At 37.3% G+C, this 12636-nt stretch overlaps 1 protein-coding gene and 1 pseudogene across 1 annotated transcript; one reads left to right on the top strand and one right to left on the bottom strand.

Moving 5' to 3' along the window:
* The window catches only part of LOC145127174 (receptor-like protein kinase FERONIA pseudogene), a 183314-nt pseudogene that overhangs the window by 31693 nt on the left and 138985 nt on the right, over window positions 1-12636 (bottom strand).
* On the top strand, window positions 2326-3135 carry LOC145126107 (root allergen protein-like). Its single transcript, XM_079061524.1, has 2 exons — window positions 2326-2575; window positions 2714-3135. The coding sequence occupies exons 1-2, from the start codon at window positions 2395-2397 to the stop codon at window positions 3007-3009; spliced, it is 477 nt and encodes a 158-aa protein (XP_078917650.1). The 5' UTR covers window positions 2326-2394; the 3' UTR covers window positions 3010-3135.

Below are 12636 nucleotides of genomic sequence, written 5' to 3' on the forward strand. Positions count from 1 at the left end.
TGCAATCAAGTCACGAATACTCTCGAAAGTGAGTTTAATAGTGCCGGATGCACTACTAACAGCTGTGACGGTGCCTGACCAACTATCGGGCAAAGATGATAAAAGGAGGAGCGTTTGTACTTCATCTTCAAACTTTATTGCAACTGAGGCTAAACGAGAGATAATCGAGTTAACCAATTGTTTGATGAGGAACACTTTGTTGGAAGCGGACGGCTTCTCGTACATGTTGGACAAAGCCTTAAATACTCCATAAGTAGTTGTTTCATTAACAATGTTATACGCAACACTCTTTGCCAATGAAAGCCTAACTACACCCAAGGCTTGTCGATCCAACAACTTCCATTCTTCATCATACATGTCATCCGGTTGTTCGCCCAACATAGGCAAATGCAAACTTTCTGATACAACATATCTTCAATTTGCATCTTCCAAAATCCATAATCGGTTCCATCAAACTTGTCAATTTTGATTTTACCATTTTCTGCCATTTTTGCAATTTTCTGAAAGAACAGGGACCTGTTTTGTAATTTTCTAGAACTTTAGGGACCAAATCTGAGTTTTTCAAATTCTGCTACAGTGACGCTACAGTGTCGGTACAGTGTCGTCTTCTCCGGCAGGTCTCCGGCGTACGGTGTCGTCTTCTCCGGCAAGGCTCCGGCGCTACAGTGTCGTCTTCTCCGGCGAACTGGTTTTCCCGGTCACTATTCCGGCGAACCTTTGACCGGCGATTTGGACGTCTTCCGGTGGTCGAAAAATTCAGAAAAAAATATTTTCGGAACGAGACCTTTCCAACGGTATACACCAAAATCGTTTTTTTTTACGAAAACAAATTTCGACCAAAAAACTGAAAATTACCTTCTGGAGCTAAACCAACGCTCTGATACCACTTGTTAGGATCGAGACACGAACACGAAATTCTCACTCTCAGCTCACGAATTATAGAAAAACAAGAACACAAGGATTTAAGGTGGTTCAGTCTATTTCTGACCTACGTCCACACGAGGGTAACTAGGAGTTTTTATTTCTTCTTCTTTTTGTGTGTTATGAAACTACAGATACAAATACAATCTTATATAGGATTGAATGGAGAAAAAAGGAAAGCCATAAAACATGGTCCGTAAGAACCGGATCACCATTCCTTTTTAATCAACCTTTTTTTACTAACTTTTCTGTGGACCACTTTGACGTGGATTCACACTCAACATTTAATTCCTAATTAATCTATATAACATGCCAAAAACGAAAAACACGAAAAAACAACAAAGGCATGCTAAATCAGGTCAATTTCGCGGTTGAATTGTGAACACAATTAACCCGACACGATACCATAACGTGTTTTTTAAACTTGACAGGAACACAAATTCAAATTGTGATTTCATCTCGATTTCGTTTTGTGACGTATATTTTTTTGTATGGTGGCATCTATTGATATCCCTTTGTATAATTTTTAAAAAATTTGCGTGCTAAAAATTTATCATGATTTGTCTTTTTCCGTCACAATTTACTTTAGAAATATGATATTAGAATTTGTGGTAGATCCATCGGTAATTTTCCAATAATTAGCGAACAATGCTGATAAATATCTATGTGGAACTCAGTTATGTTATAGTGTTTATTTGATAAAAATATAATAAAAACATAAAACAGAAGAAAATTAAAAAGATGTGACAACGTCGACGTATAGTTTTTCAAATTAATCATACTTTGGAATATGCTCCACTTGATACATTATTATATAATAAAAGGGCTGATTATGATTGAGTTGGTTTGATACTTCAATTAGAATGTCTCAAACCAAAGGGGTGCCAAAGTGGTGGAGAATCAAAGATAAAAATGTATTAGCATGTGTTTACACGTTCATATTTTATGAAAATTGCAAAAGTGTGGAGATCTTTTGTATGTTTAGTTTAAACAAAATTATTGATTTTTTTTTCTTGAAATATGATTAAATATTTACATAAAAAGTTGTAAGAAATTCTCACATTTTTAGATATATCTATGATTTACTTTTGATACAAAATACATGGTTAAAATTTGTGGGGAACAAGTTTAAAACCTGTTGAATCAATAAAATGACTAATGTTACAATTAACATCGGAAAATATTGTTTTTATAGTTAAAATTATTAATTTTTAAAATTAAATTGTATAAGTTTGATCCATCAACATTATACAAGTTAAAAAAACAGGATACATTTTGCTGATAATGTTCAGGGAGTCAACTATAGGACGGGTGGGTAGCCACCACCAATACATATCAGCATATAGAAACCATTAAATATTGTTGTTTCCATGCCTCCAGTTCTCTATAAATACCTCTACGATGTACTCATAATTCATTGCAACAAAATCATTCATCTTCTTACATATTCTCTATCTTACAAATTTATCGATAATGGCTGTTTTCACCACCGAGATTGAGGTGACTTCTTCCCTTTCCGCTACTAAACTTTTCAAGGTTTATGGAGACTTTGACACCCTCGCACCTAAGGTGGATCCTCAGACTTTCAAAGCCATTAGTATTATTGAAGGCAATGGTGGTGTTGGAAGCATCAAGAGCATTACCTTTGGAGATGGTAGTGTCATTACATAGATAACTGACATATTCATGCTGCTTAATAAGATATATATTACCTATACGAATCTTGTTAAACATATTGATAGTAGTGTCATTTATATATGGTTCCCTAATTTTTCGTCTAATGCATGTGAAGGTGTTCCATTCACAAATTCAAAGCAGAGATTCGATGCAATTGACGTAACCAATCTAAGCGTCAGCTACACAATCTTCGGAGGTGATGCCTTGTTGGATAATGTTGACTCAGCCACTCATCATGTTAAGTTTGTACCTTCTGCTGATGGTGGATCTGTATACAAGCACACGGCTTTGTTTAATTGCAAACCTAATACTCAGCTAGGAGAAGATATTCTTAACTTTACCAAAGAAGCATTCAAGAACACCTTCAAGGCAATGGAGGCCTATGCCATCGCTCATCCTGAAGCTTACTAGTTCTTCTTAAATCAACAAGCTTTTCAAAAATTGCTTTGATTATAGTGTGCTAAAAATGGAAATGATTTCGTTCTTTGTGTTTTCCACTTTTTTTTACTTAAATAAATTGATGTTTGCTTTGCTTTACTTTTTCATGTAATGATGAATGATTAATTAAGTTCATGTTCCATAATATATAATCGCTCTTATCAATAGACAAAAAAATTCTACTGTTTTTTAATATGGCACCACAAACAAAAAACAAAACTTGTATTCGTCACTCAATGCAACATGATGCGACAATTAGAATTTCCTTTCATGAAAAACAGAGAAGTAATCTCATGTGTAAGCTTTACACAACTTATACCAGTATTAGAAAAAACTGAAAATTATCTATGCATATTAAGAATGCAAAACAAACCGCTGGAAATACCTATGTGATTCGACAAAAACACTAAAAGAAATGCAGCCATTGCCGGCGACACTAATAGCGGCGACAGCACATTTAAAGATTAACTATCATTCGGAAATTGCCAACTGAATACTGATAAAAAAGTTGTTTTTTATTTTATCTCATTTTGTCGAGAGTCCATCGGTTTGTTTAAAAACTATGGAGAATATCCATAGAATCATATGTCCAAAATATGAAAACTTTCGTGGATTTTGTCTGAAACTCAAAATGACTATTATGTTTTTTTATTTTTTTTTAAACCTGCCCCTTGTTTTCAGAAAATGAATATATACATTCAACGGTGTTATAAGTCAAACTCTTATAAGGGGATTAGTATATATTCAACGGCTAAAAAGCCTGACTTAGATGAGAAGAGTGACCAATCAAACCCCATTTTGGCAGGTGCTGGAGTGAAGAATGAGATCTCTGCTTTTGGAGTGGTGCTACTCGAAATACTAACTGGGATGAAGTTGTATGATGAGAAGAGTCCCTTAGGAAAGCAAAATTTGGTGGAATGGGCTTATATATTTCTAGCAAATGAGTTTAAACTGGGATTGATTATGGACCCACAACTTCAACATAATGGTTATCCTCCAAAGGGAGTATTGAAGTTGGCTCAACTTGTTTTAAATTGTCTTCAATCAACACAAACTAGATGTCTTTCAATGGAAAAAATCGTGCAGGTCTTGTGCCAGTGCTATGAAGAAGAAATCAGATCAGTGTGTAGTCAAACATTATAGTGTTGTTTTTTTTTTGGCATAAAATCTTGGAAGTTGTACAAGTGTAAAGACTTGATCAGCTCTCACTATTTCAACAGCCTTAGGTCCCGTTTGATAGTTTCTGTCTGGGAAAGTGCTGTCTGGTAAAGTGCTATCTGAGAAAGTTTTCTGACTGGGAAAGAAACCATGCTGTTTTATTGTACATCTGATTGACTGTGCTGAATGATGAAAAAAAGTAATAATTCAATAAAAAATAAATTTAAAAAAAGTTATTGAAAAAATTAATAATCCAATAAAGAAAGAAAGAGGCGGGGTTTGGTGTATAATTGTCTTTCCAGCCCATTCAGCCAGAAAGATATGATTTTGGGGCTTTCTGGGAAAGACATATCTTACCGGGAAAGACCCCTTCTTTTGTGCAAATCAAACAGTCTTTCCGGTCCATTCAGCCAGAAAAATCTGTTTGGACCTGGAAAGATGCGTATCAAACAGGCTTCACCAAACGGACACAGTAATACTATTTGATTGGCCAATCATCTTAAGAGATTAGGTTGATTCCCTAAGATATAGGAGTCATAAATATCACATATACTTCATCTCTTTAACTCGACTCTCGTCCACAATTGTTACCAAAACCTTCAATACTTGACCAGCATAAGCCACACATCCAGTATTCGCAATCATGAGCATTATATCTGTCTTCATTAGCCATTTTTCATTTATAGATAGACTGTGCTTCTGTGAAACTCCATATAGGAAGTTTGGTAGGTTTAAGCCCTTCAAGTCTTCAACAAATGATAGAATATTTCACATTCGGTAATAATGCAAAACCAAAACAAAGACACAATCAATTTACGTATGTTGTTCACACCATCAAGATTACCGGTTATGTGCGTGGTGAACACTGGAGAAAGATTTTATTATTTTGTCGAATGACTTTCTAATAATACATTAGGTTACATGAATTCAATGGATATAAATAGGGTAGATGGCAGAAAAGTCATTAACTTTTCACTTTTTTCGATTTTGACAACACATTTTTTCTGTTACAATTAAGGCACTATGTTTTCAATTTTTGCAATTCTGACTAATATGATGAGGTGTCGGAAGCGAAAAAAAAAGTGGCGCAAAAGATACCATGTTTTCATTTTTTTTGCAATTTGACACTAAATTTTCATTATTTTCCAATTTTGACACTAAGGCCTCGTTTGTTTTTCTACAAAAGTACTTTTTGAGCACTTTTCCCTTCTGGCGGGTAGACGTTTCTCAAGTGCACGTCTTCTTCCGCAAACATGGAAAAAGACAAAAAAACATTTAACCACTTTCAAAACAAACAACACCTAAGTTTCCATTTTCTTCAATTTGCAACATAAATAAAATAAACATATGCAAAGTCATAATTGCTCCATTTACCCTATAATATAATAAAATATATGTACAATAGATTAAAAATGCATACTGAATTTAATTTCGATACACGGAACTCGATGAAATGACATTTAAAGTTTCGCGTCTAAACAGTTCTGATTCGACAGTTTCCGTGCATTTGATTTCACTTTATGTTAAAAAGATATTATAGAAAGGAAATTAAATATTAGGCCCATGCCTGAGTTAGGAATTGAGTAATCTACAAGTAATTATGGATAATACAACCTCAATTGCTTATAAAAATATAGATCAACATACAATATGTCCTATTACAGTAGGGTTCACAATGGTTTGACCAACCAAATTTGAACTATTTTTACACAGTATGACATCTAGTGTTTAGATGTGTCACTTAGGAAGGAAGTGTACTACTCATGAAGCTGGATGTACCACTATGGTGAGAGTATGTCACTTTGGTGTGTATATGTGCCATTTATGAAGGAGGTGTGCCAACTAGAAGGAATATGTGCCAACATGAAGGAAGGTGTGCCATTTGTGGAGAAGGATTGCCATCGTGTAGGAAGATGTCAGCCACCCTTGGAAAGGGTGTGACATTCCTCGCACAAGATGCTCCATCTTAGTGCATGGTGTGCCACATGTGTTTCTTGATGTGTCATGGTATCCCTGATGTCACACTTATGTTTTTATGTTCACTATGATACTGAAGATCGTCCAAGGATGCTAAAATGTTGAAGATGCTCAAGGATTATTGTATGATGTGCCACCATGATAATTGATATGCCATGGTGATCTTGATGTGCCACTTGTTGAAGCATGAAGTGACCCTCGACATCTAAAAGGATTCTTAAGAGGATGCAAAGAGTTAGTGCTTCACTGATGCAAAGAGTTGCTTTCGTTTTGTTATGCCGAATAGTTTATGAAGACCTGAGATGATGGAGACTCCGTAAAGACCTGCTGGAAATTTGTCATTTTGTGTTTCCGAGGAGATAGTACAAGGATCAGCTTTTACTGACATTAACTGTTTGATTGTATGTGTTAGTTTAGGCGTGGCAAGCATGGCTGCCTATCCTTATCTTACTTTTTGTTATGACGGGTTCAATACATGTACTTTTTGCTTCTATATATAGATGGTCATGGTGAATGATAGAAAGTGTGTCTGGATCTCACTTTCCTTGTAATATTTACAATATTGAAATACAAGTCTCCTTATCTCCAGATCAAAACTTTCCTGTTCTTGGGACTCAAATGGCACTGAGGGTGGCAACCCTAGGCCTAGAAACGAAGTTGAATCATAAAGATCCATTCTTGGACCAAAAAGGTCCCAAAATCTCACTACACTAGATCTAATCATACTTGAGGAAAGTTGTGAGCTTTATACCTCCAAAGAGTCCCAAATGATGATGCGATTTCGGATCTATGAGCTCAAGATACTCAAGTTCCTCTTCACTAGCTTCTCCTTTTCTTCCTTCAAGCTTCTAATCTCCTCCAAGAACTTTACAAAGCCAAAACACACAAGGATGAGGGATGAGAGGCTATGTAGGGTTTCTGAGGTTGAGAGGCTGGTAAGGAGGCCAGGGCTTGAGTCATATTGTTGTTTATATAGGTCTCAAACCCTAAAAATTAGGGTTTACATTCAACGTGGAAAGACAACGAGTTCCTCAGGGGAACGCCCCGCGTTTGGGCTCCGCCTCCAAAATCCAAAGTTGGTAGAAATGGTCCCTCCTTCCTCCAAATTCCATAATAACAAGGTCCAAAAGTGGTATGTTAATATATAAGGGACCGAAATGTAAATAATACATGATCTGGGTGTCACATTTCATCATCATACTGATCCAAGGATTAGGATACAATCACCGTTCCCCCTACCATACAACTATCCAGAATATAAATCCCATGACGATACATCCTTCCCTTCGTAACTACAAGAGCACCCTTGGATACTCTTAACCAGTCACTCTCTCCAGAATATTTCAATCCAACCTTCACTAAAGTGCCAAAAGAAATCAAACTCTTTCGAAGTTCCGGGACGAACCAACAATCCTGTTTCCTGACCATACCATTATGCATCTTGATCTGCACCATGCCACTGCCCTTGATACTGCTGACCCAGTCATCACACATCTTGATTGTGCCAACAATCCAGTTTCCTGACCATATATATATATATATATATATATATATATATATATATATATATATATATATATATATATATATATATATATATATATAAACACTTAACTATATGATAAAATTATAATTAAATACTTGCGTATTGTTGTTCTGCCTCGACACTAACAAATACACCATTCCTATCAACATGAGCCTTGCGAAACGTTTCGAGTCTGTTTAGGTTCAGTTTAACATTAAAAATTAGATTATATTTTTAAAAAATAATTAAAAATATCGTATGTTACCTTTTGACAACAAGTACTGCCATACGAGCTCGACCCCCCACGATTCGCAGTCGTTTGCATTTTACGGAATTTTTTGTTCCTTTCTGAAGCAGCTACGTGTTCAGCTTTTTGAAAATACTTAACTGTTTTCCTCCAATTATCAACCTCCATATCATATGGGGGGGTTGGCTATTGCTCTCAGGACATCCTCATACCCTCCGACTTGCAAAAAATATTCTTTTGCATTAGCTTTATGCTCTCGATAACCTTTTAACAAAGTCACTTCAAAACTCTTTAAAAACGTAGCAGCGTCTGGATCCTAGGACATCATATCCAAATCAAACTTTGTCTACAAAAACAAAAAAAAAGTTAGCCAAGCAAAAACAATCATAATTAACCAGATAAAATATTCTTATATAAATAATTTACCGTAAATGCTGTTTTATTGTATCCTTTATTATGGGGAAACTTTTTTCCAAGTCCATTTATCAAAAGGGAACATCCGCCATATTATTTCCCCAACTTCACGTGCAAACATGTCCTTCGGCTCTCCTACGGGATCATATGTCATATCCCTATAGTCCATGGCAGTCGGTTTGCCCTTATTCAGTAAGAGCGCTCTTTCAAGCTTAAGGTTTTTTGCTTTTCCTCAGACTCTCCTGCGTGGCATGGCTACAAATATAATTAAAATTTATTAGAAATGGTAGTTAATAATAACTTAATGAAACAAGTAAATAAAAATTGATAATAAGATTTACCATCTTGATCATGATGATCAACATCTCTACCGCCTAGGAAAGGTGTGTCCTCGGCTCCATCACCCCCTTGTCCACGGGCCATAAAAGCAGCCATGGTGTAAAAAAAACAAGAGTCATATCAACACCATTTCATGAAAAATTATAAGATATACAGATACAATTTCTATTACAAATATACATTAGACTTTAGATGACGAAATGAATTATAGCATCTTACTTTATTAATTTTTTAATTATAGTATTAAATGAGATTACGATTTATATCTTCGTACTTGTTTTTAATTATAGCATTGTAGTTTTGAGGCTTGCCTAATTAAATCTTAAAAAAATAAAACATCCTACATACATATATATAATATATGTATACATTATACAGACATAAATTTTTTATTACATACAAATACACATATACACAATACGCATACATCTATCATACGTATACAAACATACATGATTCTATACCAAGTACACATAAACATAAAAAAAATTGCTTAATACCAGCGACGCTATTAGCAGCAACAAAGTGCATACCAAATACCAAATACCATATTTTTGCATACCATCAAATAATCGTTAGATTTCTTATCATAACCTTGAATATGACCAAAATAATTCTATAATTATTTTAGCTTATAAAAGTTTGCATACAATCTGTTTTAGCTCAAATACCATTTGCTTGCATACCAAATACCATCTATTTGCATACCCAATAGAATCACTAACTTGGAATCGAAATTAGAAGCACATGTGGTGGTGTTTTCGCCGGAAAAAATTGCAATGGTGGTGGCCTCGCCGGAGCAGCAACAACAATGGTTGTTTCTGGATTTCTTGATCACAAAAAAAAATCTGAGAATGGACACTCTTCATAGTAGAAAAACCGACAGGAGGGACGACAAAATAAATTACCTTCAGCGGTTTGTGGTCGACGGGTCACCGGAACACAACTAATCACCAGTATAAACATCTCGGCGGTGTTCCTATCGGTTGGAGGTGGTAATTGGCCGGTAAAGGGCCTTAAGCTTTCCAAAGCAGAACATTAATAGGGGTTGAAATCGATGTAAGCTATTACCAACGACGGTAATAACGATGGCAGGGAGCAATAGCAGTGACACACAAAATTAAATGGAGGGTAGGTTTTGCGGTCAACATTTTTTAGGGTATTAGTGGCGACAGAGTAGCCGCTATTGTTGTCACCGGTAATAATCTTGTACGATGCATATCTTTAACTGTTGGATTCGAATTAAGATTGACGTGTAACACCCCGTTTATTAAGTAGATAAATAAATGAATTAATGGATGTATAGTAGCCCTAAAAGAAATAATTATATAGCAAGGTGTTGGTCTTGGGAAGCCAAAGGCCATAAGTTGGATATTTCGGGGGTTAAAGTATAAATTCGAGATTTATTTTGTAAAGGTTTTAGAAGACAGGAGGATATTTGGTAAGTATTAGACCTAATATGAAAGGATTTATGAAAGTGGGGCTAAAGAGTAAATAATGGACCTCATTTGTGAATAATTCTAGAGGGATGGGCTAGTTAGTAAAATATGGTACTTTATTTGTAAGAGATTTCAGAAGATGGGGTTAAAAAGGTAAAATGTGAACTTGTTTTGAAAGAGAAGGGGAAGGAGGGACCATTCATGTTATTATGGGATACATTCTTAAGGGCTCGGGGTATATATGACCCGTCACCCCATTCTAAACCCTAACCCTAAAAGAAGTTCCATCCGCCACCCTCCACCCTTATTCCTACCTTCCATTTCTGGCGCCACAAGTCATCGTCACATCAGCACCGGACGTCGTTATTATCCGAGAGAGAGAGAGAGAACCGCTGGAGTCGAAGCTTCAAAATCGGATGCATGGGTGGAGAGCAACAGGAGTGTTATGTCCACTGCTTCTGTCGCTCACGGTTCCACCATCATTTCCCCTTCGTCGGCGATTCACTTTAGCTAAAACCATCGAGACCAGTCGAGCCACCAAGGTTGTTGCTGCCTTGCGCAGTTGTTGTTGAAGACGAAGACACCGATAAACGTCGTTGCTACTCCAGTCGCCGACGAGGACGCGAGAAGGCGCCTCCTTCTCCTGCGGAGGCTGCTGTCGTCGTGGCTTACCATCGTCGTCGCCACCCTCTTCGTCTCTTCCTCGACCTCATCGTCAGCTACTACCTGCCGCTGCTGCCATCGTGAATCAGCCGCCTGCAACAGCTTCTACTCCCTACTGCCGTGTCTTGACACCACCGGCCATCGTGGAGGTGGCTGTGAGTTGTGTGGGTGTGTGATTTTGCTTTTTATGTGCATTGTGTTTCTTTTGTATAGCCGGAAAAACAAGAAAAGGCCACCGCCACCGCTGTGAGGTGGTGGCTGCCACCATCTACCACCGCCGACCATCACAAGGTGGCTGTGTGTGTGTGTTTATTTTTAATGTGTGTTTATTTTGGGTTTAAGCTTTGTAAAATGTATTAGAAAGTGGAATAATGAAAAAGAAAACCCTAACCACCACCGTGAGGTGGTGGCTGCTGCCTCCAACCGCCACCGGCCGCCATGTCGGATGGCGGTGTGCCTAGTTTGTATTGTGACTCATTTGCGATGTTTGGACAAAGGGACTAAACCCTAATGGGCCTATTAAACCCTAATGGGCCCAATGAAGCCCTAATGGACCCAAAAGCCCAAACATGTGACTAATGGGCCTGGTGAAACCCTAATGGGCCTAATGAACCTTATTTGATCAATTATTGGGCCTATTGGGCTAACATGGATTGGAAACCCTAATTAGGGTTTGGAAAACCCTAATGCCATGAAACCCTAATTTGGGATTTATCTGGACCGCATCGGAATTATTTAATGAACTTAAAATATTAACTGATAATCATTGCAAATTAACCTAAGGCCATGTGGGACTTAATGGATTAAGTCCTTAATGGGTTAAGTAGGAAACTTAACCCTAATCATCATTTTATGTGAAACCCTAATTTCACTTGGGCCTTAAGTTAGGCCTTTCTATGGGGCTTTGATGATTGGGATAATAATGGGCCATACAAGAACAAGCTAATGGGCTAAAATAATTTAATAGGCCTAGGGTAAGGCCCATGTAAGGGGTTTGGGCCCAATTTGGAAAGTTGGGCCATAGATGGGCCATAGTTTGGGCCTTAATGATTATAGAATATTGGGCCAGTAGAATTTCAAAGGTGGGACTAGAATAAATGGTTGGGCCTTAGCGTGAGACCATGTAGAGGTTTGGGCCCAATTTGGAAAATTGGGCCATATGTTGGGCTTTGATTCATAGTTTAACTTTTGGACCTTTGGATTGGGCCTTGAGTTGAATCAAGCTAAGGTAGGGGTAAAGTAGTCTTTTACCCCAAGTTTGGATTTATGATTTTTTTGTTGGAACCCAATTATTAATTGGGTGATGTTTTTATATTGACAGTTCGAGAATCTGTCATCCAGTAGCTGGGATTGGGTCTACGGGACTTCAGTAGTGTGAGGTGAGTTACCTTCCAGTAGTGGTGGGTCTACGGCCACAATGTCGGTCCACTAGTAGAAGTTGTATGTTAGATGATTGTCTTTGTGACATTCATCTAGGGTTGCTGCTACCTGTTATGTTTTATGTGCTAGCATGATATTATGTTATGTGATAGTGGTAGTAGTAAGGGGTGAAATAGTCCCCGGTTACCGGTCGTTAGGACCGAAGGGGTAGATTAGTACCCAGCTATGCTAGAAAGATTATGATATATGTGATATGATATTATGTGGTAGTAGTAGGGGTGAAATAGTCCCCAGTTACCGGTCGACATGACCGAAGGGGTAGGCCAGCACCCAGATATACTAAGGCAGTATGTGATTTATGTTTATATGCTAGGGTTTTATGTGGTAGTGGTAGGGGTGAAATAGTCCCCGGTTACCGGTTGAAAGATACTGAACGGGAGGCCAGCTCCCGGTTACCG

Source organism: Lactuca virosa, chromosome 7 (genome assembly GCF_052849685.1).
Source record: "Lactuca virosa cultivar CGN04683 chromosome 7, Lactuca_virosa_CGN04683_v6, whole genome shotgun sequence".
NCBI classification, from domain to species: Eukaryota; Viridiplantae; Streptophyta; class Magnoliopsida; order Asterales; family Asteraceae; genus Lactuca; species Lactuca virosa.